This window comes from Gekko japonicus, unplaced genomic scaffold (assembly GCF_001447785.1).
Source record: "Gekko japonicus isolate JY-2015 unplaced genomic scaffold, Gekko_japonicus_V1.1 scaffold821, whole genome shotgun sequence".
Lineage (NCBI taxonomy): Eukaryota > Metazoa > Chordata > Lepidosauria > Squamata > Gekkonidae > Gekko > Gekko japonicus.
The window spans coordinates 453,615-480,644 of NW_015160235.1; the positions used below are offsets into that span (position 1 = coordinate 453,615).

At 40.0% G+C, this 27,030-nt stretch overlaps 1 protein-coding gene across 5 annotated transcripts in view; it reads right to left on the bottom strand.

Annotated features, from left to right (window-relative positions):
* Positions 1 to 844: 844 nt before the first annotated feature.
* The window catches only part of BTBD10 (BTB (POZ) domain containing 10), a 36,536-nt gene continuing 10,350 nt past the window's right edge, over positions 845 to 27,030 (bottom strand). For 2 of the 5 annotated variants that reach the window (XM_015412759.1, XM_015412784.1), the window contains exons 2-8: positions 13,125 to 13,315; positions 10,325 to 10,610; positions 8,961 to 9,063; positions 6,329 to 6,449; positions 4,038 to 4,235; positions 3,207 to 3,317; positions 845 to 1,900 (exon numbers count right to left, since the gene is read on the bottom strand). In XM_015412759.1, the coding sequence (XP_015268245.1) occupies positions 1,590 to 1,900; positions 3,207 to 3,317; positions 4,038 to 4,235; positions 6,329 to 6,449; positions 8,961 to 9,063; positions 10,325 to 10,610; positions 13,125 to 13,315 (1,321 nt within the window). In that variant the 3' untranslated portion in view covers positions 845 to 1,589. Of the gene's footprint in view, positions 1,901 to 3,206; positions 3,318 to 4,037; positions 4,236 to 6,328; positions 6,450 to 8,960; positions 9,064 to 10,324; positions 10,611 to 13,124; positions 13,316 to 14,525; positions 14,587 to 18,770; positions 19,073 to 23,352; positions 23,512 to 27,030 lie in introns of those variants that run through there. The other 3 variants (XM_015412775.1, XM_015412766.1, XM_015412792.1) reach the window with 3 other exon arrangements.

Below are 27,030 nucleotides of genomic sequence, written 5' to 3' on the forward strand. Positions count from 1 at the left end.
AAGAGAGAGAACATTTAAAATGTCCCAAATTCATTCCTGCTTTATGGCCAATACAAGCGGGAAATGACAAGAAATAACCTATTTATCTTTCCTTGCTTATTACTGCACAACTAATGTTTGGAAGTCTCTACACAGTTACTACTATTTGCAACCCTATTTTTGTACATCTGGATTCTAGGAATTGGCAACCTGTGCCGGATTTACCTGTAAAGATACATTACAGATGCTTCTGTATAGAGATTACATATAACTGAAGACATTTGGATGTGTCAGCCTGTTAAGTACAGCTACAGAAAATGGGAACAACTGAATATGGTAAGAAATGTTTTGGAAGAGAAAATAGATCCCAAGAGTTTTATGCCTAAGGCAGTGGATCTCCAACTTATTGCAGCAAGAACCAGTATTCTGATACAAGGGCTCTGGAGCCTAAAGTAGGTCATGACTCTCAGGCATGTATCAGTGTTCAAACTGGTGAACTAGGAGTCTCTAAGCACCCTCCTCTCAGTTGTGGAAAAGGACACAGCAGAAGAGCTGGATGCATTCCCTCCTCCCCACCTTCAGCCTGCACTCTCATTTTCAGTGCCAGTGGTTTGGGCTTTGGAAACACTGGCAAAAGGGACTTACTCAGGTTCAAAACATAGATTTCAGGAAGACCGTATTCTGTTAAGACCAGAAAGAAAAAACAGCATTTGGAATAGTCAATTTTAGAGAAAAATCATTAAATAAAATTCCCACAGATAATATTAAAATAATGGAAATTTTTATTTGAATGAAAAACTTGAGTTTACAATCCGTTAATAAATGAAGAGTGAACAATTTGCATTTTCCTATTCCATGACACTTATGAAAAAAAACTCTGTAAATAAATATTTCTGTGAACAGATTTAAGGTAAGGCAAAATTTTCAGATAAAGCCCCTATCAGTTGTTCTTGACTCTTGAACAAGGTTCACATCATACATGAAAAAACCCTTTACTGGAAAATCCAAAAAAGGGTGGTTGAATTGCAGCCTCACAATCCATAAACCCCAAGTGGCAAGAATTAATTTTGTGCTCATCCATAAGAGAACAAGGTTAAGTAGACTCATCACTTCTATTCAGAACAAACTATTTACATTTAGCTGAACAGAAAGTCTGATAGAAGCACTCTGTTAGAGTCAACATTGTGCATGACTATAAAAATGGCTTTGAGAATTCTGTTTGCCCACCATTTATAAAGTGCCACTATCAGTTTTAAGTCTGCAGTTTGCCCACTGTGTGACAAAATACTGAATGAACAGTAGCCTCGGACTCTTCCCATTTCTGAGAGAGCCCTGGGATGAGGACAGTCCACCATACAAGTAACCAATACCACAAAACCTACCGGTAAACAAATGCAGGTATATAACCAAACCTCAGGATGTTACACTTGTACTCCTAAAAGCCATAATCTGATCCCGCTTTGGTCTTTTGTCAAGTCCATACTGCAATATCCTAATACATTTTATGTTCATTACACAATGGATAGAAGCTGGAATTGCAGTGCAGTATGAGCTCAATACAGCATCTTCATTTTTATAATAGCATGCTTTTGTTTAAATAAGCATCCGGATCAGAGTGGCAGGTTCTGTCCCTCGGGATCCACATCGCTGTTGCTGGGCTGAGGATGAATGGGCAGGATATCCAGCTCATCCACCTGGGGGGTGGGATGCATCACTACTAGCTGGTCCTGGGGGATGTCCGCTGCAGCTGCTGCTAGATTGGTAATAGATTTACTTTTCACACATTGGAAATCAACATGTCGACTTTTCCCTTCTTCCTTCTCCCATGACATCCGTATGAAAGGTCTTTGGACATAATTATAGATTACCTCTGGCCTCCCACCAGGCCGCTTCTTAACCTTTTCCTTATATGTGGGGTAACCTGAAATAGTAAAAGAAATAAGATTCCTTAAGGTGCTCTCAAGTGTTTTGCCAGAAGTCATCCAAGGGGGACTATATTAAGCAGCTAGCCAGCTGTCAAACTCGGGGCCTCGTTTGCCATGGGATCTTGTGTTCTGTCTTCATTTTCCTGTACCATTCTGTAACTGGGCTACTGGGGTGGCAGTTGGGGAGTGTGTGAATGTGTGAGTGGCAGCCTGCTTCACTTAGCACTGTCTAACTGTTTTCTTAAGGAGCCTCCCATATGGAAAGAATGTGAATGTCCTTGAAAGTCTCTACTAGCTGGCCATTGTAGATAATGGAACTATTGGATTTGCAGGTGGAGGGGAAAAAGAGCATGCACTAGTTTAGGCAGGATGTGTGTCTGGATTGATTGGATGGGTATTAAACAAGACAAGGCATGGGATGGAAAGATGAAGGAGATAAAAAAGAAATGGTCTACATACTTTCAATGGGTAAATAAGGGAGAAGCCAATACTGTTGTACTTGAAAAAATGAAAAAAAAATGTGCTCATGGTTAAAAATTAATTTGTAGTTATGTGATGGTCACCTGGTGGGGGGTGGGATATAAAAGGGGGGGAAATGTATTATAAGAGAATTGAGATTGTATTGTGATGTAATAATAATTTATGATGCATATAAAAACAAAAAAAATTTTTTAAATGGATTGATTGGATGGGTCACTGGGGTGTGTGTGTCTGAATCATGTATAATACCCCAGCTGGCGCCAAATTCGGCAGTTCTGACACAGGTGGTCTCTACTTGACACAGCTACATATCTCAATAGACAAATCTTTGAACAGAAGGGTGTTGTTGGGAGTGAGTTTGTGCAAGAGTCTGACAAGCATCTAGTTCCTTAGTAACTCTGCCTATGGCTGCACAGAAGAACTTCACTGTTTCAATTTCCACTAGCACACACCCACCCCTCACTGAGGTGACCACTAGCACTCTGTACCTACAAGCAGCATCTTGCCACATAGGATCAGAACCAGAACTGCAAAACCAGGGTTTGTTTCAAAAGCCCAAAGTAGAATGATCCAATGTAGAGTGATCCAATGGGCAAGAGAATTCTACTCTAATCCAAGTACTACTCACAGAAATCACCTTCTGGAGAGAGGTCCACACAAAGGATCATCCTTGTTGCTTCCAAATATTGTAATTTTAATGAAATGGGTGTTTCATGATCATTCTTAACATATATAAAACTTCCTGCAGTCTCTTCTGATGTTTGTTTCAGTTGTGTAGAGGAAGAATACAATTGGATCAAGAAGCAATTATAAAACCGTTACCTTCTATGCCTAGTCGAATCTTCTTAAGACCCCTTTCCTTCAGCACTGATTTGGCTACATCTCTGTTTTCGATGTACTTGAAAAATCTGTACAACTTTGTACTGTAAATAACTGGAAAAGAATACATCAATTGAATAAGTATACTATAGTTTTTAATCCTGTTTCCACAATAAACATTAATATTAACAAAACTTTCTGCACAAGAAATAAAATGCTTGCAATGTTGCTTACAAGCAAATTAGAAGAATCTCCTTTGTATGTATTCTCCTATGTCAAAAAATGACACTGTAATATAAATGATCGTTTGAACTGTGAAACGCTTTGCTATCACACTTTCTTTCAAGCAATCTCTCTTAGAGCCTTCATACTTTGTGCTAACTCGATAGAGCAAACCAAAGAGTGTTTTAATCAATGAGAAATTAATTGCACAGAAACTGGAACAAGTACTTGATGTCTCCCTTCTTCAGTACTTAAAAGCTTTCCAACTTGAACTATTGTCACTGTTGATTTTACTGAACCAACTGAAGTACTCTACAATTTAAATTACTCTTCTAAATCTGCTGATGGAATTTAGACAAAAAAACCCTGAATCAATGCCTTAAATACAAAAGTTAAAAGGGATCAAAGAAATTATGAAAGTATAAAAGCTTTAGCTCAAGATTTTCTATACTGAATAAGATCCTTAAACATGCAGCATCCACTCACAGAATTCATTTTATTTTCCGTTGTGGAGATAATTCAGGAGCATTTTTTAAATGAAAAAGAATCCAGTTGGTAGTAATATCATGGAAGGTACCCTGAATTCATTTTTAAGAGTACCAGTTGACTTACTTTGTGAATACTCCTCTCCCATCTGTGGAGGGTACTCTTCATCCCAATCAACCACATCATCATCTGTGAGAACCACAATATGACACTCTCTTTCTCCACTTTGAGCACTGGCTACCATCAAAGGGAGTATCATTTCTTCAAGATAAAATTCAAACTGTTTCCGAGCACCATCATTTGATAATTCATGCATAAGAGCACCTGGAATCAAAGACATTAAGTCTTATTACAGAAAGCTTGGGAAAGGAGGGAACATACTTGGAAGCATTTGTGTGGAAAGCATTTTGTGTGGAAGCCTAATAAGGTGATTGCTTTAAGTTGATTCATCCATTTCTTCAACTGAATATAGAGAAACAAGAACCAAGCTCAGTGTCAAGGCAAATACAGAAAATCACTTTGACAGGTTTTACTATTTTTTAAATTTATTTATCAAATGTATATCCTGCTCCCTCTCCCCTGAATGGGACTCAGGACAGTTAACAGCACATAAAACACACTTGATAAAAACACAACAAAGATACAATAAATAACATCTAAAAATATAAAATGATTAAAATCTATCCTGATTAAGATCTATCCACTGTCAAAGCAGGGTAAACTGCGTGGATGTTGAAGACACAGCTGAAGCATAATTTACCAGTCGTCTGGTGGATCACAATCACTCGAAGTCCACCCGAAAAAGAGTGGCATTGCATGCTCTGTGGAACCTAGGGAGGTGCCACAAGGCATGCACCTCTTCAGGTGCCGGTTCCACAGTACAGGGGCCACTACTAAGAAGGCCCTCGCACTTGTTGACACAAGGTGGAGAGTTCGTGAACCAGGGACCTTCAATAAACTGAGATGAAGATTGGAGAAGATGGGGAGGATCATGCCAGGAGAGGCAGTCTCGCAGGTATGAAGGTCCCAGGCCATTTAGGGCTTTACAGGTAAGTACCAACACTTTGAATTGGCACAGGAAACTACTTGGGAGCCAGTGCAGCTGTCACAGGGTAGCTGTTATATGCTCTGACCAGGATGCTCCTGTCAGCAGTCTGGCAGTTGTGTTCTGGACCACTTGCAATTTCTGAAGCGCCTTCAAAGGCAGCCCTGCATAGAGTGTGTCACAGTAGTCCAGTCTCGAGATGACCACTGCATGAATTACCATGGCAAGGTGCACCTCAAACAGATAGGGAGCCAATTGGCAGCCCGGCAAAGATGGTAAAATGCAATCTTTGCCACCAAGAACACGTTTGTCCATGGAGAGCAAAGAATCAAGCCACATCCCCAGACGCCTGACAGAGTCAACCGTACAAAGTCAGGTCCCGCAAAGGGTTGGTAGAAGGGGTCCAGGTTTCCTGAGCTACATGATTTCTGTCTTAGATGGATTTCGCTTCAACCCACTCTCACCTAGCCATTCCAGCATTACATCCAGGCAGCAGGCCAATTCTAGCTACCAGTCACACCTCAAATAAGAGGTAAAGCTGGTGTCACCTGCATATTGATGGCAGTGCACTCCAAACCTCCTGACAGAGGGCACGCATAGATGTTAAATAACATTGGGGAGCAGATTCAGGTGGGTAGCCATGTTGGTCTGAAGCAGCAGAACAGAGTTTGAGTCCAGTGGCACCTTTGAGACCAACAAAATTTAATTCAAGGTATAAGCTTTCATGTGCAAGCACACTTTTCAGATATCTGGAGAAGTGTGCTTGCATACGAAAGCTTTTACCTTGAATTAAACTTTGTTGGTCTTAAAGGTGCCATTGGACTCAAACACTGGGTAGTGACCTCTCTCTACCCACGATTACCATCTAAGACTGACCCTGGAGGAATTAGAAGCACGGGCTCCAGGCTGTACCCCTCACACCCAGGGAGACCAGGTGGCTGACTAGGACCAAATGGTCGACTGTGTCAAAGGCAGCTGACAATTCCAACAGGATCAGTAGCACCATCCCGCTTATATCTAAGGGTTTGTCTGTATTCCAACATACATGTTGCTCTAGGGAAAAAAGAAGCAATATGATTGCTGACATTTTTATTATTTTAAAAATCCAATGTGTATGTGTGGGCATGTTAAAAATTTACAAGGTACCTCACACAACATGAAAATTAAAGCTACACGAACCCATTACTGAAATTACTGGTAACGGCACGTTTTATAAAGCCTTCCAATGACTCTTCCAGAAATGCACATTACAACTGCTGAATGCAACACTTTAAACCCTGGTCTAAAAAGTACTGTATGTGGATTTATTTTAGTCACAGTAAAATATCTTAAATATTTAAACACATAAAATCAATTCATGCATTATACTTACTGAGGTCTCTACATTTGATAGTACTATAATCAAAAGAAATACAGAGATAGTCGCAAGCTTCTCTTAGTTCAGGAATTGATATTCCATCAGGACAACGTATCACCCCAGTCTTGTAGTAATCCTAAAAAGATTAAAGAATAGAAATGGTGTTAAGTTACAAAGGTAACAGTGGGAAAACCACCTCTATTCTGTATTGAAAGCATCAGTTCTCTAAATCCTAATATTTGTCTGCTGCTTTAAGACAGAACTAGAGGTCGAATCCTATGAACCATTTCTACCACAGTGAAGCCTTTTCTGCACTACAACATGCATCTCTCACCAAAGCAAGGCTCCCTGTACCAGCAGACGCCTTCACTGCAAGCAGGACGTAGTCATTGCATCCAACCCCATGTTACTACCACCCCTTCACACGGGACTGTCTTTAAAAACCATCCTGAAGTCTGAGCCAATTCAGGATGCAGCAGCCCTCTCCTGTCTGATGTCAGTTTAAAGAATCACATGGGACTACTGCCTGTGATGACTACACTGGATACCTGTTAGCTTCCAGGAGCAATGCAAAGAGTTGTTGTTAGCATATAAGGCCTAAATTGTTTCTGGCCTATGTATCTTTGGGGCTGCCTCTTCCCAGATGAGCTGTTTCTCCATCAATACGAGGATTTTAAGCCACTTAAAAATGTTGACTGAGTTTAAATTTAATTTTGCCAGCAAACAGCAACAGTCAACCTTTCCACACCCAGGACCCACCATTAAACCCTAGACTCTAACACAGGACTCTGTTTTAATGCCCCCCCCCCTTTATAATTAAAATTTTTATTAGGTTTTAACATATTATAAGACAGGAAAATATAAGGGCAGGAAGGGTACAGGGTATGGGAAAAGACATAAAGGGAAATTCCATCAAGTTTGTATGATAGCTGTTACAACTTTCCGGTCATAATTCTTTGTTTCTAGCTCTCTTTCTTTTATGTGATTACTAAAACTAGTGACGCTTAATCAAATCGCTAAAGTCTTCTCTTATGATTCCTGAAAAGAGTCAAATTCTATATAGTTCAAACTGGAGTTTCTCCAAACTTATATTATATATATATATTCATTTGTCTTGGTCTTCGAAGTTTCTTTCCACCCAGTCAGAAAATGGTGTCCAATTGTCTCTCACATTTTGTTTACTTATGCCTCCCCCCTTTTTAATGTGTGTGTCCCTCTTTCTTTTTCAGATTCTCTTCTTTGGTTCTCTCTGGCCATAAATACTACCATTTCACATTGCACATGCTTAAATTGTGGAACTCACTGCCACAGGATGTGATGATGGTCTCCAAAGGCTTTAAAAAGTGAGTGGATAAATTCATGAAGGATGGGGCAATCAATTGCTACTAGTCATGACTGCTACTAGCCATGATTGATGTCTATTCCCTCAAATACCGGAGGCCGTATGCCACTTTATATCAGTTGCTGGGGAGCACAGGCAGGAGGATGCTCTTGCAGTCATCCTGCTTGTGGGCTTCCTAGAGGCAGTTGGTCAGCCATCGTGTGAACAGAATCCTGGACTTGATGAGCCTTTGGCCTCATCCAGCACAGCTCTTTTTATGTTGAGATATTGATCTGGCAGGCATCTGTAATCAAGATGGGACTTCTTTGCTCAGTCCTACCCATACTTGCTCCTTCTGTGTAGATATAGTCTCACTCTTTCCTCCTTGTTACCCACTGCTTGTCTACTTCTCCTCTTATCTCTCCCCAAAAAAACCAGTAGTATCACAACATTTAGTCTGGCCTTCCAAAGGTTGGGCCTCAAGACATATGTAGTTTTAGCAGCCTAACTGGAGGCCACTGGCTTAGAGCAGTAATTTTCCAGCTCTTTTCAGAGAACCTGAATCAGAAAATCTGTAGTGACAAACAGGCTTCCTATAGGAATTTTGTTCACGCTTGCTGCTTTTCCTGTGCAAAGGGCAGCCATAAGAGCACTGGGTATGCTGTAGGACACATTCATGCAGGCCCACAGTGAGATCCCACAGGCCTGACCATTCACACCCCCTCACACACACTCATGAACCATGTACATTTCAGAATGCTTGTCGGGGGCTCTGCAATGGGCTTTATGGCAGCTAAGCTAATGTGAAAAATAAAAAAGGGTTTTCTGAACAGAAGAAGTTAGAAACCCACAGGCCTAGAGCCAATGCCCTCAGCACTGGGATATGGAGCAAAACACTTTGAAAGAAGTTATTTCAACTGTTCACGGTTTTACAAAAGGTGCATAAAAATAAGCTCTTACACAGGACCAAGACATATATTATAAGAATCAACCGAACAGATTTAAGAATAGATAAAATATTTTATAACCCTTGTCTTTCAATATCTAAGCCCTCTGATTACACAGCTGGAAACACAACTGCACTATAAAAGAGTTTCCTGTTACAGAAAAAGTCATTCAATTTATGTAACAATGAAACAGAGGGATGCCATCCACAACAAGGCATTGCCCTGCAGGAATCCTTATTCAGGCTCAATTATAAACCTACATAGACTCAGAAAATAACAGGAGCAACATTCAGGCATTCTTAAGAGTCCACAAAAAATTAAAAATCTCTTGTGTATTAAATTGTGAAAACAGCTGGAACTGCATGTAATGTTATCTCACCAGAATAGCACGAAACACAGTGGAGCCAATTCCTTCAGCCACTTCATACTCTCCTTTCTCATTGGGCCGTGTGAAATTATGCTCTCTTCCTGATCCAAACATCCTACATTAAAATAATAAGACAAGTTCTTGCAGATGAATTCTCCTAGGAAACAATTATTTTGATCTACTAAAAAGTCATGGATGGATTCATGCCTTCAGTTAAATAACAAGCATCTTGTACCCAACACACAGCAGCTTATTTCTTCCCTTCTTAGACTGATTTACGTTCCAAGCTTGCTGAGTATTTCCATAAATTTACCTTAAAAGCTGTCTTCTAGCGCAGCAAGAACAAAATCATGTATACCTTTTATTAGGACCTGCCAGCAAGCTTTCGAGCTCACCAGAACTTTTCATCAGGGTGAATGGTACAAATTTTTTAAAAATCAAAGGCAGAGAGCAGATATTTCAGGTTATGATTTTTAGACCCAGTCCTGCTATCATCCTGTGTAAAATGTTGAGCAGGCATGTAGATTTTAAAAGATGCTGGTGCCAGCTTGCACCCCTAGCCTTCAGGGTAGGGCGGGATATAAATCCAAAGATAAATTAAAAAAAATAGGTAGAACCAGCAAACAATGTAGCCCTCTTATTGAAAGCACAAGCAAAAGTCCAAATGTCTCACAAACACCAGGCGAGACAGGCATCTCTTGAAGACCAAGAGCTTAACGAAGCACTTAAAAGTTTTTATATTAACACCAGAGAGAAATTGCCAGACATACAAGGCAACTGCAGCCAAAATGGGTAGTTTCCCCTTATATTATTGGGAAACCACACAAGTACAGTCTTTTCTCAAGCTTGCTCTAGAGGAGCAGACAGCAGTAGCTACATGTGATATTCTATCTGGATCCAACCAAACACTACCCAAGAGTAAATCTGGCAATTCAGTGCAGAATCATACTACTATAGGTAATTTTACTCAAGTTGTCACTGGCACAAGCACACATTAAAATATAACTGGTGAGGAGAAACAGTCAAAGAAGTTATTTTTCCTCTGAATAAACTGAACCCAAGAAAGGCTTATCTAGGTTTTTAAGAACTGGCAACTAGTTGCAGATCATGAGAAATAACAACCATCTTAAAAGACTTAAATAGAGTTACATGTGTGAAGTCCACTGATATCAAGGGAACTCTGTTAAGGATCTGCACTAGAAGCGACTCTGGAAAATTGCACTGAAATGTTTGAGAGGATGAAAGCCTCACAGTACTATTTTCATAGCAAAGGGATGCTCATAAGCAGAACAGAAGGAAAACATATGAAAATGAAACACTGGTTCTTAGCAGTGATTCAGAGACCCCTCCGATTATGAAATCAAAACCATGCTGACCTGCCCAACATCGTATTTGGCTGTGCAGTAAACACAGAAGGATCTACAACAAATCGAGTGTTGTCCACTATCAGTGTTACTCTCTCCGAGGTCCTTATACTCCGAGCTCCATCTTTAGCACTTTCATACACAAAAACCATTTCTCCCGCATTCTTGCAACTCCCATCTGAGCTTGATTGGCTACTGTTTCTACTGCTGTTTCCAAGACTACAACTGGAACCATTTGGAGAGGTTTTCTGAGGACGAGGGCTGCTTGGCCGAGATGAGCTGTGATCTTTCTCACGCTCTGAAAAGAAAGAGACAACGTTTTACATGTATTATTAGGAACAAAATAGAGTGGGTGTCATTGCACTAAGCCAGATGGACCCAAGAATTTCTCAGTCCTAATGGGTTAGATATGGTGGCAAAAATGGCTAAATATGTGTCCCTGTGGGGAGGAGGAAATCATCCCTATATTGGCAGTGGAGGCTTGTGCTGGAATACTACAGTCTGATCAGTGGTAGATGTCTCTGTGTAGCACCTCTACAGACTACACACACAGACATCAGCAGACACTACTGCTGCCACAGCATGGAGATGAGGACCCATTATTTGACCTGGGTGATCTCTACTGTTGGTCAAAACCCACAGTTTCACTAGTTCAATCACCCCAGCACACAGAGCTGTTCTCCCTCTCTTGCTTGTGAATTGCTAAGTAACACTGTCTCAGTGAGAACATCTCAACGTACAACTTTTTAAGTAGCATGAAAAGTGCAGTCAGTTCGTTCAAAAAACATCAGCTCTAAGGACTTTTTAAAAAACTGTAGCTTAATCATTACATTCTCCAGAAGCAACAACAGAAGTATATTCATTTAAAAAAATGCTTAATAGCAATCCTTCTGCAAGGGGCATGTGCTATTTGAATTAATCTGTTACTATCCTCTGGTATAAAGTAACTGCCACAAGGGCATATAATGTTTTGGTGTGTGTGTGTGTTTCTTTAAATGTTTAGTGTGACTGCAGTAATGTAAGGAGAGTGATAGAGGGAGATAAGTGTGATGTGACTGGCTGATGACTGAGAGTGTGGGAGGAGAGAGGTCTCTGAGGTGATTCTGTGTTCTTGAAGAGACGAGTGTGGAGTTTTTGTGAGAGTCTGTATGACAGAGGAAGAAGTTGGAGTTTAGCCTGTGTGGCTGGCTATATGAGCAAGAAAGCTTAGCCTGTGTGGCTATATGAGCAAGAAAGTATAGCCTGTGTGGCTATGAGCAAGAAAGTTTAGCCTGTGTGGCTATGAGCAAGAAAGTTTAGACTGAGTGTCTAAGCCTGTCAGAGTTAAGTTTTGGTGTTTGAGAGACTGTGTGTGACGCCAAGCTTTGTCAGTTATATTTTCCTTCTTCAACATCAGTTCAAAAATACCCAGAAACTTATTTTGTTCTTTTATAAATAAATCATTATTTGTTTAAACTTATCCCAGCAATCAGTACAGTCCTTCCTCAGGGCCATATAGTCCTCTGAAGCGCCCAGACACTGGGTCATTCTACCAAAATAGAGATTTGGAAGTTTTAATTTCTGGTGGCAGCAAAAATCTACTAAGTTCAAGTACACAGAGTGTGTTTTAAAGGAGAAACAATCTCCCATTAAGCGAGGATGCCACAATTGCCATAGCATATGATGGGGGAAAGTGCTGAAAGGAAAGCAATGGCTACTGAGTTCATGTTGAACTATACTATGTGTTATGATTTTACATATGTGATCCAGCAGCACACACCTCCTCCTCTTCCATACAGAAATACATATAAGCCCAGGCATCTTCCATTACGCCACTAAAGTATTTTAGAGACTGATTTATCATTTATTTTACCAGCAAAAACTCCAATGGGTTGCTGTCCTGGAAGGCCAGCAAGGGGAAGCACAAGATCAGCGGTGCCAAGCATCACTTTGTGCTAGCACAGGCACAATGTGGTCATCAAGGATGGACACAGTGGTGCCTCCTTTCCTTCCAGCCAGCTCTTCTACTCTGCATCAGGTGAGGGGGTATGGGGGGCCTTTTCTAGGGCTATTTTGGCCCCATGTTAAAGCAAAGGGCCAGAACATAGTATTTTTCACTTGATGTAACTAAATTGCATAGACATTTTAACAGGGAAAGCCACAATTTTGTTGAAGGAAACTGGAAGGGATTTAAAAAGATCTAGTCCTAGAAACACAAGCCTAGTTGCCATTCAGAAGCCAAAAAAGAAAAAAAGGGGGGGGACCCTAGAATACAGCGCAAGAACATAAAAAAATAAGGAGCTTTTTTACACCGGTCTTTAAGCTTCTCTGGAAGAAGAAGACAACATTGGATTTATACCCCACCCTTCACTTGGGATTCTCAGAGCAGCTTACAAACTCCTTTGCCTTCCCCTCCCCACAACAGACACCCTGTGAGGTAGGTGGGGCTGAGAGCTCTTTCAAGAACTGCCCTTTCAAGGACAGCTCTTGTCAAAACTATGGCTTGCCCAAGGTCATCCAGCTGCTGTAAGTGGTAGAGTGGGGAATCAAACCCGGTTCTCCCAGATTAGAGTCCGCACACTTAACCACTAAACCAAACTTCTGATGGTTCTCACGAAACAAAGTGGAGCAGCATTTGTAATGCCACTCTGGCTAACAAAATATAGCACCATAAGCCTCATCTATGAAAAATTTAACATGTCCTAAACACATAAGGAATGTTTGTCTCATCTGAGCTTAACACATACTCATACACATGGGAAAACATTAGCAATGCTATTACTATTGAAAGGTACAAGGTCATATTTCCAAGATGAATTCCTTCATTACATACCTCCCTGATGTTGTCTTGTTGGTGAAGTGACATTTCTGATACACGGAGTAAGCTGAGACTCTAGTCTTTCATGTGATGAGTCACGTGATCGGTCACTTGACCTACGTCTGTCTCGTGACCTTTCATGCCCACCGCTAGCACCATGAAGACTCATCCTGTTGTAATCTCCTTTAGCAACACGAGGAGAAGTACTAGAGAGACAGACAAATTTTAGGTCAACTTCTGATCAATATTAAGCACCAAACTATACAGTAGCACATGAATCATTAATATTTTAGTCCAATTTTGCAAGATAAACATCTTTCCTAACTCAGTAATGTTCCAATATTAACTCCTGTGTCTGAATACCAGTTTAAAAAGAAACATACAGACTAAGAAAAAGTTTATCTTTAGTGCCAAGATTGTATTGCCACTATCTTTAAGACTTGCAATATCCATTTAAAGAAAATTCAGTAGAACTTCTGTATCTTATTGAGGCTCACTAACAGAGAGTTAATGTCTAGAAGAAGATGAAGTTTTCTCTACCTGAAGGTTAGTCTTTAAGGTGCTACTGGGCTCTTACTCTTTTCTACTGGAGGGTCTCGAAACAGCTTACAACCACATCCCCTTTCTCTCCCCACAACAGGCACCTTGTGGGGTAGGTGGGGCTGAGAGAACTGTGACTGAGCCAAGGTCACCCAGCTGGCTGCATGTGGAGGAGCAGGGAATCAAACCCGATTCTCCAAATTAGAGTCCACCGCTCTTAACCACCACACCACAGTGGCTCTCACTAACATTAAGAAACAAAACGTTTGTTATTAAAACATACCACCTTTGGTTCAGTTAGCTAAAGAAAATTTGAGAAATGTGAGACTTGGCTTTTAAAATTATCCCCTTCTCCAATACTTTTCTATATAGTTTGGCACTAAAATACTACAATACTATCCTAATGAAAACAAAAACAAGTTTAATCCAAAGTCAAAATGGAATCATTCAGTTTTTCAACCTATGTACAAATGAGGAGCTCACCAGCCTTTTCAAAGTGAAAAAGATGGTCCTTAAAACTGAAGTGTTCAAACATCCATGTACAAAAGTGCAGATGCAAAACTTCAAATCACTTTTAGCCAACCAGAGTAAAAGTAGAGCAGATAAAAGTTGGAGTCGCTTTGTCCAGCAAAACAAATGCACTATGAAAGGTAACAGTAAATGCCATGTTACCTTTGAAGTGCCTCAGCTTCTCCCATATACAACTACTGAAGAGCCCTCAAGACACACCGCCCCTTAGTTCCATTCTCAGGTGCAGCAATTGTGACCTCAGCAACAGACCCAACAATCCCTCCCAACCTTATTTGCATGCCTGGACATTATATACTGGGACCATCTCATCATAAGCAGGTGCTCTTCATATCTTAATATGCTGACCTGTAATTTGTTCCTTCCTCTTGCAAACATTTTTCCTTCCCAAAAGATTCATGGTAAGTCAACAATGCACACAATACTCCTCCAACCCAACACAACCACCACCCTCATTTCCAAATCAGTTATGGTAGTTCTCCAGTTCTAAGGTGCATGAAGGTTCTGAAGAGGTCTCAATCAACATGAGTCAGCACAATTCAGGGCCTAAAAAAGAAAGACCCCTCATATTAAGCTAATCCCATGAACTCCACATCCTGAACGTCAGTAAACTAGCTGGATACTATGAACTTAAAGCAGTTATGAAAAAGCTCTCTTCCTGTAACAAAGTAAATTGCTCAAGTATTGCTGTAGACTCTATTGTATGAATTTAAACACTGATCAAATCACGTTATCTATATAAATGTTTGTTACTTTGAGTGAAACATGCTTTGGAGATATTCACTGCTATGTTTAGGAATAGTTGTCTATAAACATAACTGACAGTTTTTCCAGCAAATGCAAGGGAAAGGGAAAAGACTAAGATACAGGTCCAACTCCCCCCCTCCTTTCAGTAAACTGAGTTGCTTGCTAACTCCTACTCATTCCTGTCTCCACAGATCCACTCTCTAATGCCTGAAACAGAAAAATGGATTTTGGGAGAAGGAATGGGAAAAAAACTTGTTACCCTAGTACCCTACAATCTTGTGACCATTGCAAGGCCAGTTGGGCTAGTGTTTGGCAGTTAGTCCCCATCTTGAAACTGGTGCCACCAGATGACTGGGTAAGCTGCGTGTCTCCTTAAAGTCCAGGCACCCTGCAAGGGAAGTAATTTGGCTATTTTGATTGATGGTGATTGCAAATGTGGCACTTTGTGAGCTGCGGAGAAAATACCACTGAGACAGGGTAATCAAGGAGCTTGAGTTAATCAATAAAGGTACAATCATTGCCTGTCTCAATCAGCACAGCCCCCACAGCTGAAGGGATGCCAGGCCACTGTTCTGGCTGATGGGTGGAGATGGTACCTGGCAACATGTGCCCCCAAACCCAGATGTGAACACAAGTTCTGGCAAAGTAAATGGAAGGTGACAATAAGGTGAGCAAAATGAGATTTTGAGGACTAGCTGGCCAAAAACATCAAGATAAAAAAATAAGCTTCTTTTAAGAGTGTGTGTGTGTGTGTGTGTGTGTGTGTGTGTGTGTGTGTCTGTTTGTCTGTCTGTCTGTCTCAGGAGCAGGATCTGGTTAATGAGGCAGTCGGACCCTTTGGTTATCAAAAGAATAAAAAGGTTGTTCAAGGAAGATGGGAAGATGGCAGAGAAACTGAATGAATTGTTGACATCTATTTTCATTGTGGAAAACATGGGGTACCCACCCATGCCAGAGACATGATGTCTAAAGAGCTGAGTCAAATTGAGGTGAAAAGAGATGAAATTCTAGGACTACTAAAATGTTATATTTTTATTTTTAGTTCAATGTCACCTTTCTAAATGAATAGCAAACAAAAGTTAAAACTTGTAAAACAAAAGCTTTTAACTCCCACCAAAAGTAAAACAGAAGTATCACAAATCAAAAAACAGCAAGAAAGTCAGCTCAAAACTTACTAGCTTGCTGTAAAATTAATCCAACAGGTTAAAAAAAGCATAAGACATATGTAGTATTATCAATGACCAGCTTTTTAAAGCTGTCTTGATTCTCGTGTGATAGTGTAACAAGTAATAAGAAAATATATTCAATTTACCATCACTGATAATTCTGTGTATTTCTTTTCAAACAATTTTAAAAGCAAGTCAGAAACCACTAAAAAGCCTTAAAAGGTTAGAAATCATGAAAAGTAAAATTCAAATTATTTTAATCTAATAACCAACATTTGTTTTACTGTACACATTTTCCAATTAATTGTAGCAGAAGCAGCTTGTTTAAAATAGGGCCACTTACATTTCTTACAAAACAAGTCAAAAGATAAAAGGAAGTGAAAGAGAAGGTGGCAGGGGAAGCATTCATAAAACAGCAGGAACACATCCTTGGATTGTGCTTTCTAGGCTGGGACAGGCCTAGTATAGGAGTGTTAAACCTATGGCCCGTGGGCCAGAACCAGCCTGCCCAGGCCTTTAATCTGGCCCAGGAGTGGGGCTATCTTCTCTCCCCCCTCCCCTGCCCATCCCCACTGTTCTGAACTTGAGCTGCCTTGGAGTATAAAGAGCAGAGGGTGGGGCTGCCTCTGAGAGCAAGAAGCAGAGGCGGGGCTGCCAAACTTCCCAGCCACTGCTCCAGGCCTTCATAGTCTTCCTCACAGGTAGGAGCTGGGGGGGTCTTTCTGCTGTGACCCTTGTGTGTCTTTTTTATTTTAAAACTTGCTTTGCAAAATCCCACTATTTCCCCACCTTTCCAATTTAGGGAGGCATGTTTTAAGGGCGGGGGGAGGTTTGGGACCAGTCAGGGTTAAATATAGAGTTCTGCAAACTCAAGGGACTCCAATTTTGCAGAGAAATATTAGTTTTAACATACATTCTAATGGGGAGCTCTAATGGAATAAGAGCAGAGCATGTGCTGAAGAGGACACCCAAAATTAGTATCTCAACCCACCCTGTAAAAAAAGAGAGAGAGAGAGAGACCCTGGAGAACCACTATCACTCTGAGTAGACCTGGAGGTTGGGGGGAGAGGCTTGCAATGCTCAGCCATTTCATGTTCCTCCCCTGGGTCCTAGGCTCAGACCATATATATTTGTAGTTTATATTTGGGGGGGGGGGGTTGGAACTAACCACAGTTAAAATATAGAGTTCAACAGACTCAACGAACTTCAGTTTTGTAGAGAAATATTACTTTTAACACACACACACACACACAATCCTAATGTGGGGCTTCAATGGAATAGCTGCTATAATATCTTTGTGTCTGTCTTTGTCCTAGTTAAAACGATGCATAGGTAGGGGTTAGTGGCATATTGACAACACCCAGCTCCAAAAATGCAATGATTTCAACAAGGGGCTTCACATAAAAGCTAGATAACATGGGTGAAAACACAAATCCAAGCTGACTGATTCAAAAACCAGTTACAATGCTCTGAACATGATTAGACAGAAAAGAGTAAAATCACTGTAGCACTCTCCCCTCAAAGCCCACTGCTCTTTCCAAGTACTCTTTTTAAAAAGGTCTACTACATGTACCTAAAACAAAACTGTTATATACATTTGCAAAGATAAGCCCTAATGCCATAAATTACCACCGGAGAGAATCCTTTAGAAATTATTTCCATGTGGCGGCTGTTCCAAGTGACAAGCTATTCATGGGTATCAACTTGCTACATCGAATGAGCATTGCTCGTCTCCATATTGTAGCAAACCAACAGGCCGCAATGTAGTATTAAAATGATGATAAATAGCATGGTCATAATGGAACCAATTAGTGACCAACTACACATAAACATCTCAATGTTCCTAAAACAGCCAGCATACAATCAACTCTTCAAGGTCTCTTCATGACACAGTGACCCATGGTTGGTCTAAGTTTTAAACTAATCAGAAGTTTGGAAGCCCCAGCTTCCTATCAGTTATATTTATATAGAAATATATTTAATTTCCCAGTATGTTAAACTATTACTACCACACTTTTCACTTTGAAATAATAATTAAGGCACCTATTATATGAGTGAAGATGTTAAAAGTATTAAATACAATTCTACAAACAAACAATAATAATTTACCAGCCAGATAAAACGGGCAAAAAACCCCAGAATCTGCCAAAATGGCAGAAGCAAAATCCTTTTATTTTTTTTCCAATATTGCCAGGAAAGACATTTAGTGACTGCGAAGCACTGAAAACCCTCTTATCAATTCAAATGCCAGGAACTATATTGACACAACTTTTAAAATATTAGATCACTTAAAAATTCAATATAGCCCATTTATTTTCCTGATGAAGGATAAATTACTGTTGCACCTGTAAAGCTTTATAAACATTTCAAATGATGAAAGAATATTCTCCTTTATGATAAGAAAGCTAGTAGTTAACTAAAACAGGTCTACTTTTGAGAAAATGCATTCTTGCTGATTTCTGACTTTCTATTCCTGGCAAATTAATCTACAGAAATACACATTAAAGCCTAAACGATAACTGTGCTTATATTATAGCCACTTATTTTAGACACAAAATTACACATGCACACACATATGCTCTTTGTCAGATAGTCCAACTGATCAGGCTACACAAAGGACAGCTGTATTTTTGCCCCACTAAATGCTACCCAGATTAAAAGATTATTAATGGTTACGCACCTGCTTTTTGTGTAGAGCAGGGAATAAACGCAAAAACATGGGGAAAATAAAGTACAAAGGAAATCTGCTCCTTTCCTGGAGGCAGGTTCGGAAGCCAGCTCAGCATCCTCTGGCATTACTTGCTAAGTTCAGCATATTTGCTATTTTCATCCTTCTCTCAGTACTCCATTGCACCATTAGCCAGCTTCCCTTCCTAGCATCGTTTCCCACAGCTATTCACTCCATTAAATGCAGGGAGACGCAAGCCCCCTAGACATTAATTCAATTCATTTTTTTCACAGCCACTGATTCAGCCATGCATAGTGCCGTACTGACGTCTGACCTCCCAGCCTCTTGTATGCTGAATTCATGCTTGCCATTTCCTCATCTCTCAGCAGCTATTGGCTAACACAGTTGATGGACAGTATAAGGAATGCATAAGAGGAGAGCTACTTGGTATATTGCCAAGTGCCATCTGCGAAGCTATTTCTAGTACTGCCAGCTTGTCAGGTTTCAATAAACTAACACAGCATCTGAAAAGGGTTTCTTCTGTCACATATCTTCCTTGCCTAATTTTATGGCCATTCAAGGCAGTATAGGTTACCCATGTCTTCATTTGGCTTCCTGTGGACTGCCTGCCAGGTATTCACATCTAAACACCTTTAATAAATTACCAAGTCATTGCCATTTAAAACAAAAGAGAAATACAGTCAGCTGTAACAACTGCATGTGCAAACAAGAAGAGGCAACTATATGTATTCTAAGCATAACAATTCCAGTGTTTCTGTTACCACGATCTAGGTCACTGATCATAGAAGAGAGGGGGGGAAACTTAACACTTAGTTATTCCTGAACTACTTCCAGCACCTACATAACAGTATATGAAAGCCTGTCCTCACAGTAAGAGATTTTAGTCTGAGATGGCTACATAAGTCAGTATATTTTGTTTATATTTTGAACACAGACAACCAAAAAAGATCTATACAGTGTACAACTTCAGCAAATAGCCTATACAGTCCCTTATCATTAAAGTATGATTCATAAAGGCAAGAGTATCTTAAATGTGTTAAAAAGGGCAAGACTAAAAGTAGAAGGCATATCTCCTACCTAAAAGAATGAAAGAAAAGGGAACCATGGAGATAAGGTATCAGATCCAAGAGCATCTTTTTCCTAAACTTAAAGCATTTCTTAACTGTTTGCTCATTACCCAGATAACAAATATTCTCCACCTCCCATATTCAGCTTTTGTACTCTGTTAGTCTGCCTGCTTCATACAGGAATTCTGATATATTTGCAAGTCACACTTTAATAAAGAATCTCCTGTGCAAACCAATTTTGTGAAAAGTCACAGACAAAACATGTTACAATTACAGACATCCTGCAGCTGAGTTTAGTACTCTGATAAAAACAGAAGTTCATTTTATATGCAAATTCCAAAGATCTGTTTTAACATCTGCCTTCTGTATCAAATACCACTTCATACAAATTAAATTATGCACCAAGAAGACAGGAACATACAATAGTCTTATCTTTATGTTCAACGATAATAATCAATAAACTATTGTAATTGTTTATACATCTTCAGAATCCAAAGTCACATGGAAGCTACTTTATACAGAATCAGACCACTGGTCCATCAAGGTCCTGATGGTCCTCGCGGGGAGAGCGGGGTAAAAATGCTTAAAATAATAAAAAATAAATAAATAAATCAAGGTCAGTACTGTATACTCAAACTGGCAGTGACTCTCCAGGGTCTCAGTCTTTCACATCACCTCCTAACTGATCTTCGGATTGAACCTGGAATCTTCTACATGCAAAGCAGATACTTTACTGCAGAGCCATGGCCCTTGCCTGAAGTCAATGCCAGCAACATTTCCAGCACTACCAATAGCTACAGAAATGTGCATAGATACAGTCACACTACTGCACACACCATGACATATAGAGCAAAATAGGATATGTATTGGAATCTGAAAAATATGAGCTCCAATTTGAATGAAATTGTTCCCCCGCAGGTGCAGAAATGAGCCAGAACACTTGTGGCTCTGACAAGAGGGAGAGGCCTCCATGAAAAACATGAGACTCATTTAGCACAGTTGCATTTCTCCTTAGACTTCCTCCTCCTCTTCCGCATATCTATGACTGCTACAAGCACAAAAACTGCTGCCTTCCCACAGATATGTGAATTCAAGCAACTTTAACAAAACATTAAAAGTTCTGTGCCTTCGATCTGTATGTCTTTCCATATTTAAAATCCATCAGTAGCTTTCTATGTTCTCTACCAAAGTATTTAAGCAAAATTCTTCAAATTAAGTTTTAACAGTAAACTAACTTCCTGTGTAAGATCTTATTAAAGTAATCCAGCTTTACTCACATTTATCTAGTTTGTATGACTTTTACAAAGGAGTTTGAAAAATTAAATAATTTTATGCACAGTTAAACCTTTTGGACTGAAATCTTTTAATAAGCAAACAGACTCACTGGACACTTTTCAGACTCTTCAGAATGGCCCCGCAGAGACATAAGAATAGCAAAGTAACACTGTTAGGAGACCAGGAACCTTTCTCAGCTTGCATTCTCCCTCCACCTACCTTCTCAAGCAAATTCCCCTTCTCCATTCCCAGCTCAGTACCAGGCACAGGGCAGCACTGTACATGCAGCACTGCTAGCCATGGTTAGCTAGAGGCTAATTTACAATTCAAAATAGACAATTTTATACCATACCTAATGGTGAAAGGAGAGAATCTGCATGGGTGAAGAGGAAATATGCAAGCTTGAAGCAATCATTCTAGTATCTTAAGTTCAGTAGGAACTCTGTTTAGCCACTATAAGAGGTACTAAGTTTCCCACATAATTGTAGATCAGGAGCCCACTGAGCTGTCTGACAACATGCATTATACACAGGCTGTAACTAGACATGGAGACTGCAAATCTTTCAGCATCCTTTAAGGTCAATTACAGACACATCATGAGCGAGAATTTAACACTTCAACCTGCTCACAATTTTGCAGATTCATGTGGAGAACAGGGATTAGTAAAACCATGTAGCAGTAAATTCCTCTCACCCCTACTTGCATATTCATGATTCAAACAGGGGTCCTGTACAGCTGTAATATAACTTATATATGCTATGAAGATCCAATCATGGATCTCCCAGCCTGTCATTTGCTTTGAGCACAGATACCAAATTTTTAGCTTTCTGCTTACCTGTTAAAGTATGCCTGAAGACAAATTCAGAAATAAAACCAAAGTTTAACAAGCGTCAATTCTGCATCTGACATAGTACAGTACAATTCAACGGTTTTGGCAATGACTAAAATATAATGATGACTGACAAATGTATTTAATGTTTTCTTTAAACCTTACAAGTACTGAAGCCCTTCAAAAATCTGATCTCCCTAATTCCTTAGGCTCAGGGCAAATAATAATTTGACTGTGTTTAAAATGTTAACACAATACCAAAAAAACCTGGGTGATCCCAGATAACAATACCTATCCCCAGCAGCTAAAAGCATGCTTAAATCAAGCTTTACACCACTTCTGGTCTCAGAAATTAGTGGATTCTTCCAGAAAGAACTGGAGAGCAGTCTCCACCATAAATTTTATTCTTACTTTAATACACAATGAGCATGATTGAAAGGCCATTCCCAGCTGGCCTTGGCCATCTAGATGAAATGCAAACAAAGTGGTTTCTACAATATGCTGGGCTCAACCTGTTTAGAAGCTTATGCTAATGGTTTACTTGGAATACTAAAGTAACAAGGTTACAGTGCTCAGGATAAGCAGGACAATATAAATTCTATTCTCAGACTTATCATTAAGGTGATACTGGATAAATCAGTTACATTCTATCCCTTTTCCAACTCTGCAACAGGGATGTTAAGCAGGGAGGCTCATTTTGAAGCGCAATGAAATTCTTGGCCCAAAGATATTACATGCCAAGATGCTGGAGGCGATCGAAACATGGGATTACATTATTTAGCACCTTTTACAAGCACAATGTGCTATAAAGCATTAATTTCTGTCATCAAATGCCTTCAAGTATGAATGTGTACAGTTTAATAACAGCAAAGTCATGTTAAAAGAAGAAATGTGTCCAAACAAATTTGTCAGGCATCCAACAATCCAAGGAGAATGAAAAGTGTTTTAAAAACTAATTATATGTATGACAGAAATTTTAGGCACAGAATTTAGATGCCACAAGGAATATGTTCCATTTACACTCATTCTATCAAGCCAAACAGAAGCTGCTTTATTATACTGAAGTAATCAAAGTCAGCTAAATTTTAAATTTCATGCTTTCTAGTGACTTGTAGTGAAACAATATGCAGAGTTAAACCACTTCTAAACTCACTGAACTCAAGGGGCTTAGAAGGGCTTCACTCCATTTAGGACTGCACTCTAAGCTTAGCAAACAGGAACTGAAATTTACAAATCCAACAACAGTATCTAAAGAAAGATACGCAATTCAGGATATTTCCCAATTCCCATTACTTTAAGAGGATATCATCTGTTTTCAGAACAGAACTATCCACAATACAATACTTTCAGAATGCAATTTACTGAAAGCTTTGAGATGCTATACATTGTATGCGCTACCTACCTTGAATGCTTATAAAGTTTACGGGGTCTATTATGGAATTTTCGATCACAATTCTCTGGATCACTGGAGTTACTGTCATAAGGATGAGGCTGTCCTGCCATTCCACTCCAAGCTTCCTCACACTATTGCTCTGAAAAGCATACAGCCAGCACTCATAACCTACATTAAAAGAGCAGTGTTGACCTTTAAGCATGCCATGTAAAACAAACAGATGCAATATTAGAAGTGCCCTTTAATTTCTTCCCCACAAACACAGCTGATATCAGCAGTCCAGAAATACAACAGAATTCATACGTAATGATGGTGAAAACATTTCTTTTCACTGCTGGATGTCTGTTTTAGTTACAAATGTTAACTGATACTAGTTACAAATACTGACTGATGCACACCAATGGAAGTATCTCTAGTTACCTATAAGAATAATCGGAAGGTTTCAAGTGTAATTCTTAAGCAATCGGGTAACATACAAACTCTTTAATACAGCATGACAGCAGTATCTTTTTTTTTCCTGGTGGGCAGAATGAATGTAAAGGGAAAAGGACCCAGATAAGGCGCAACCTGGCTTCCTAAATCTGAGGTCCTGGATCCAGACTAGCCCAATGAAAAGTATTTTTTTGAGAACATAGAAAGGGAAAGGAGAAGGTGAGACCATTTGTTTCAGAAAAATGAATCCAAGTCCCTTTTGGGTTTACAGATCTAGTTTCTTGGTTCTCAAGATACTGGCCAATAATAAGCGACACGTAGGGGGTACTTTTTGTGATTACTACTTGTGATAGCTGTTTGTAATTACAGATTTTTCTGTTAAGACAGAAGGCACATGATGGGAATATCATTACAGATGGGTTTTTTTTCTTTTTTGTCATCAAGTTGCGGCCAACTTATGGCAACCTTGTATGGTTTTCAAGGTAAGAGGTGAAGTGGTTTGCCATTGGCTGCCTCTGTGTAACAACCCTGGTATTCCTTGGTGGTCTCCCATCCAAATATTGACCATGGCCAACTCTGCTTAGCTTCTGAAATTTGACAAGATAAGGCTAGCACTGTTTATCCTGGTCAGGGCAGTCTATCAGTACAGTTAATTCTTTCTGCCCAGTGTAGCTCCAGATCACTTTGCATGGATCTCAAAACAGCAGCAGTAATGTTCAATAAAACCACTGTTAACTGGCATACATATAGGGTTGCCAGGTACTTCCTCATCCCTAGTGGGAGACACATTCCTGGAGGGGGCGGGGACATCCTCAACACAATGACATCATCACGGTGGGGACCAGCCTAGCAGAAAGGGGGATGATTGGAAACGTGCTGAAGGTATCACTCTTGAATGCCCTTTTAAGCTGCTAGTGGTTGCTCTTGGGGGCAGGGCTTTTCCCCGCCAGCCAGTTGCCCATGAAATCGGGGGATCCTTGCCCCCACCTGAGAACTGGCATCCCTACATACATAGAAGAACTGAAAACAACTTTATTACTTTTTTAGCCAAGATACATTGGGGGGGGGGGGTGGAATCAGAAACATTTTTCCACATACAAATTAGACAATAAGCCAGTCCTAATGGTCTGGAAAAACGCAAATGGAATGCTGTACATTAGAACTTGCAAGTGAAGGAATTCTTCTTTCCAACAACCTAGATTCTATATGTACAGAAATAATGGCAAAGAGTGGCTCTCAAGCACAGAGTCCCCTCCCCACATTCTCAAGTGTTATCAGTCAAAGAAGGTTACCACATGCTTTTTTCATCAACCCAGGAAGCTGGAATCATATTAGGCAATTAACCTAAATCACTACAGTGTATGAAATCTAATAGAGCAGGTTGCTGAGGAAGAACAAGCTCAATCTGAATCCAAACAAAACAGAAGTAATGCTGGTTAGGCAAGTTGACTTTACTGGCCGGAGTGGAGTTAGATTTTGCAGAGCAGGGTTAAGCATTAAGGGATGCTCATGGACCCAGCCTAGCCGTCTGAAAACCAGGTAAGCACAGTGTCCAAGAGCTCCTTCTGTCAGCTACACTTGGTCCCCCAACTTTCTCCTTTCTTAGACTCCAGCCAATCTGGCCACTCTGATCCATGTTTTTGTAAACTGGTAGTTGAATTACTGTAACATGCTGTATGTTCCGCTGCCCTTAAAGACAACATGGAAACTGCAGCTGGTCAGGAATGCAGCAACCTGATGAGTGTTGAGGCTAACCAACGAGAACAGGTGATGTCCATTTTCAAACAGCTACACTGACTTAGCTTAATCATGGCAGTTGTACCAAACTACATCATTATGGACATGAGAGCTTACCAGATGTAATTTTTGCATTCACCAAACATATGTGTGTTTGATCCACAGAGGAGTACACAATGTTATGCAAGATAAAAAAGAGGAAGTAAAAATGCAAGCACCAAGGAGGGATCAAGAACTGAAGGAAAACAGAAAGTTCAGACACATTTCTAGGACCAGGAACACTACTAAGTCTTCAGGTTTCCTGTAGGAATGAGGGTCCTATGTGACCCAGTGCATCGCTCTGTGAAGTGTGTGGAAGGTCATGTCCAATTTTTGTAATTAGTATAATTTCCTCAATTCTTTGTGCTCTAAAGTGTTAAGTACTGGGGGAGGGGTATTGACCAGTCAAATAGCAATCCCACATTCTGCCTTACACAGAGGATACAAAACTGCTCAGCAATGGGTGGCACTTCTACTAGCAAATGCCCACACTTCCAAAAAGGGAGATCAACCTCACAATTTTATACCTGTGGACTTAACCCAACTATATTCTAAGTTACCAACATAGAACGTTTAGAGTGTTAAATCCCACAGCATAGTTATGCTGGCAAATATGACATGCATGGCCTAGTACAGCTATCTCTCCTTTTAGACATCTGGTTGTGAATGAGTACAGATAGTATAGGTATATGTTTAATAAAACACCCTGATTGTAACAGTACATCATAAGCATAGCTTTGTTTTCTATGCAGTACTCGAGGGAAAACACTGGTAATCTTCCTTATCTCCCCCTTCCCCCAGCGGCTGCCTCTTAAGAGTAGAAAAGGTGATGACAGAGATGGGGGAGGGAGCTGACAAAGGTAACATTTCCAGGTGAATGTATGTAAATGTAACATTTCCAGAAATTTTGAAGCTACCCAAAAAAAATTCCCCAGAAACACATAAAGTTTGGGGAAATTGAAACACATGCAATATTTACTATCAAACCTAAACCTATTTTGCTGCCTCAATAATCTAAAATACCAAATGTATAACTCAATATACAACATTGCATTACTTGGCATTTTATTGATTTTACATGCTTAGCTTTCTAAAAACAAAACTGCAGCAATACCATATATTTGAGAGAGTGCTGCAAACCACTGCATCCTATGCTTCTTACTCTAAAGCTGTTTTCTATTTTCGGCTCCCCAACACACACTGGCAAAAAAGGAAGTAAGTAGGGCCTATAGACCACCAAATGGGCTATACTGGGGATTGTGGGACTTTCAAGGACACAAACCATATATCGCGGGGGTTGTACTAAGGAGAGGAATTAGGAGGGACGGAGTTAAAAAGTTGGCTTTTTCTAGTCCATTATCCTAACCCGTACACCCAAAAAGGCTGGGGACCCTGTTGTTGTACATATTCTCCAGTCATTACTAAAAAAAAAATGACATCATGCACCTGATGTTGGGCTCTGGCTCACGGAACCTATTA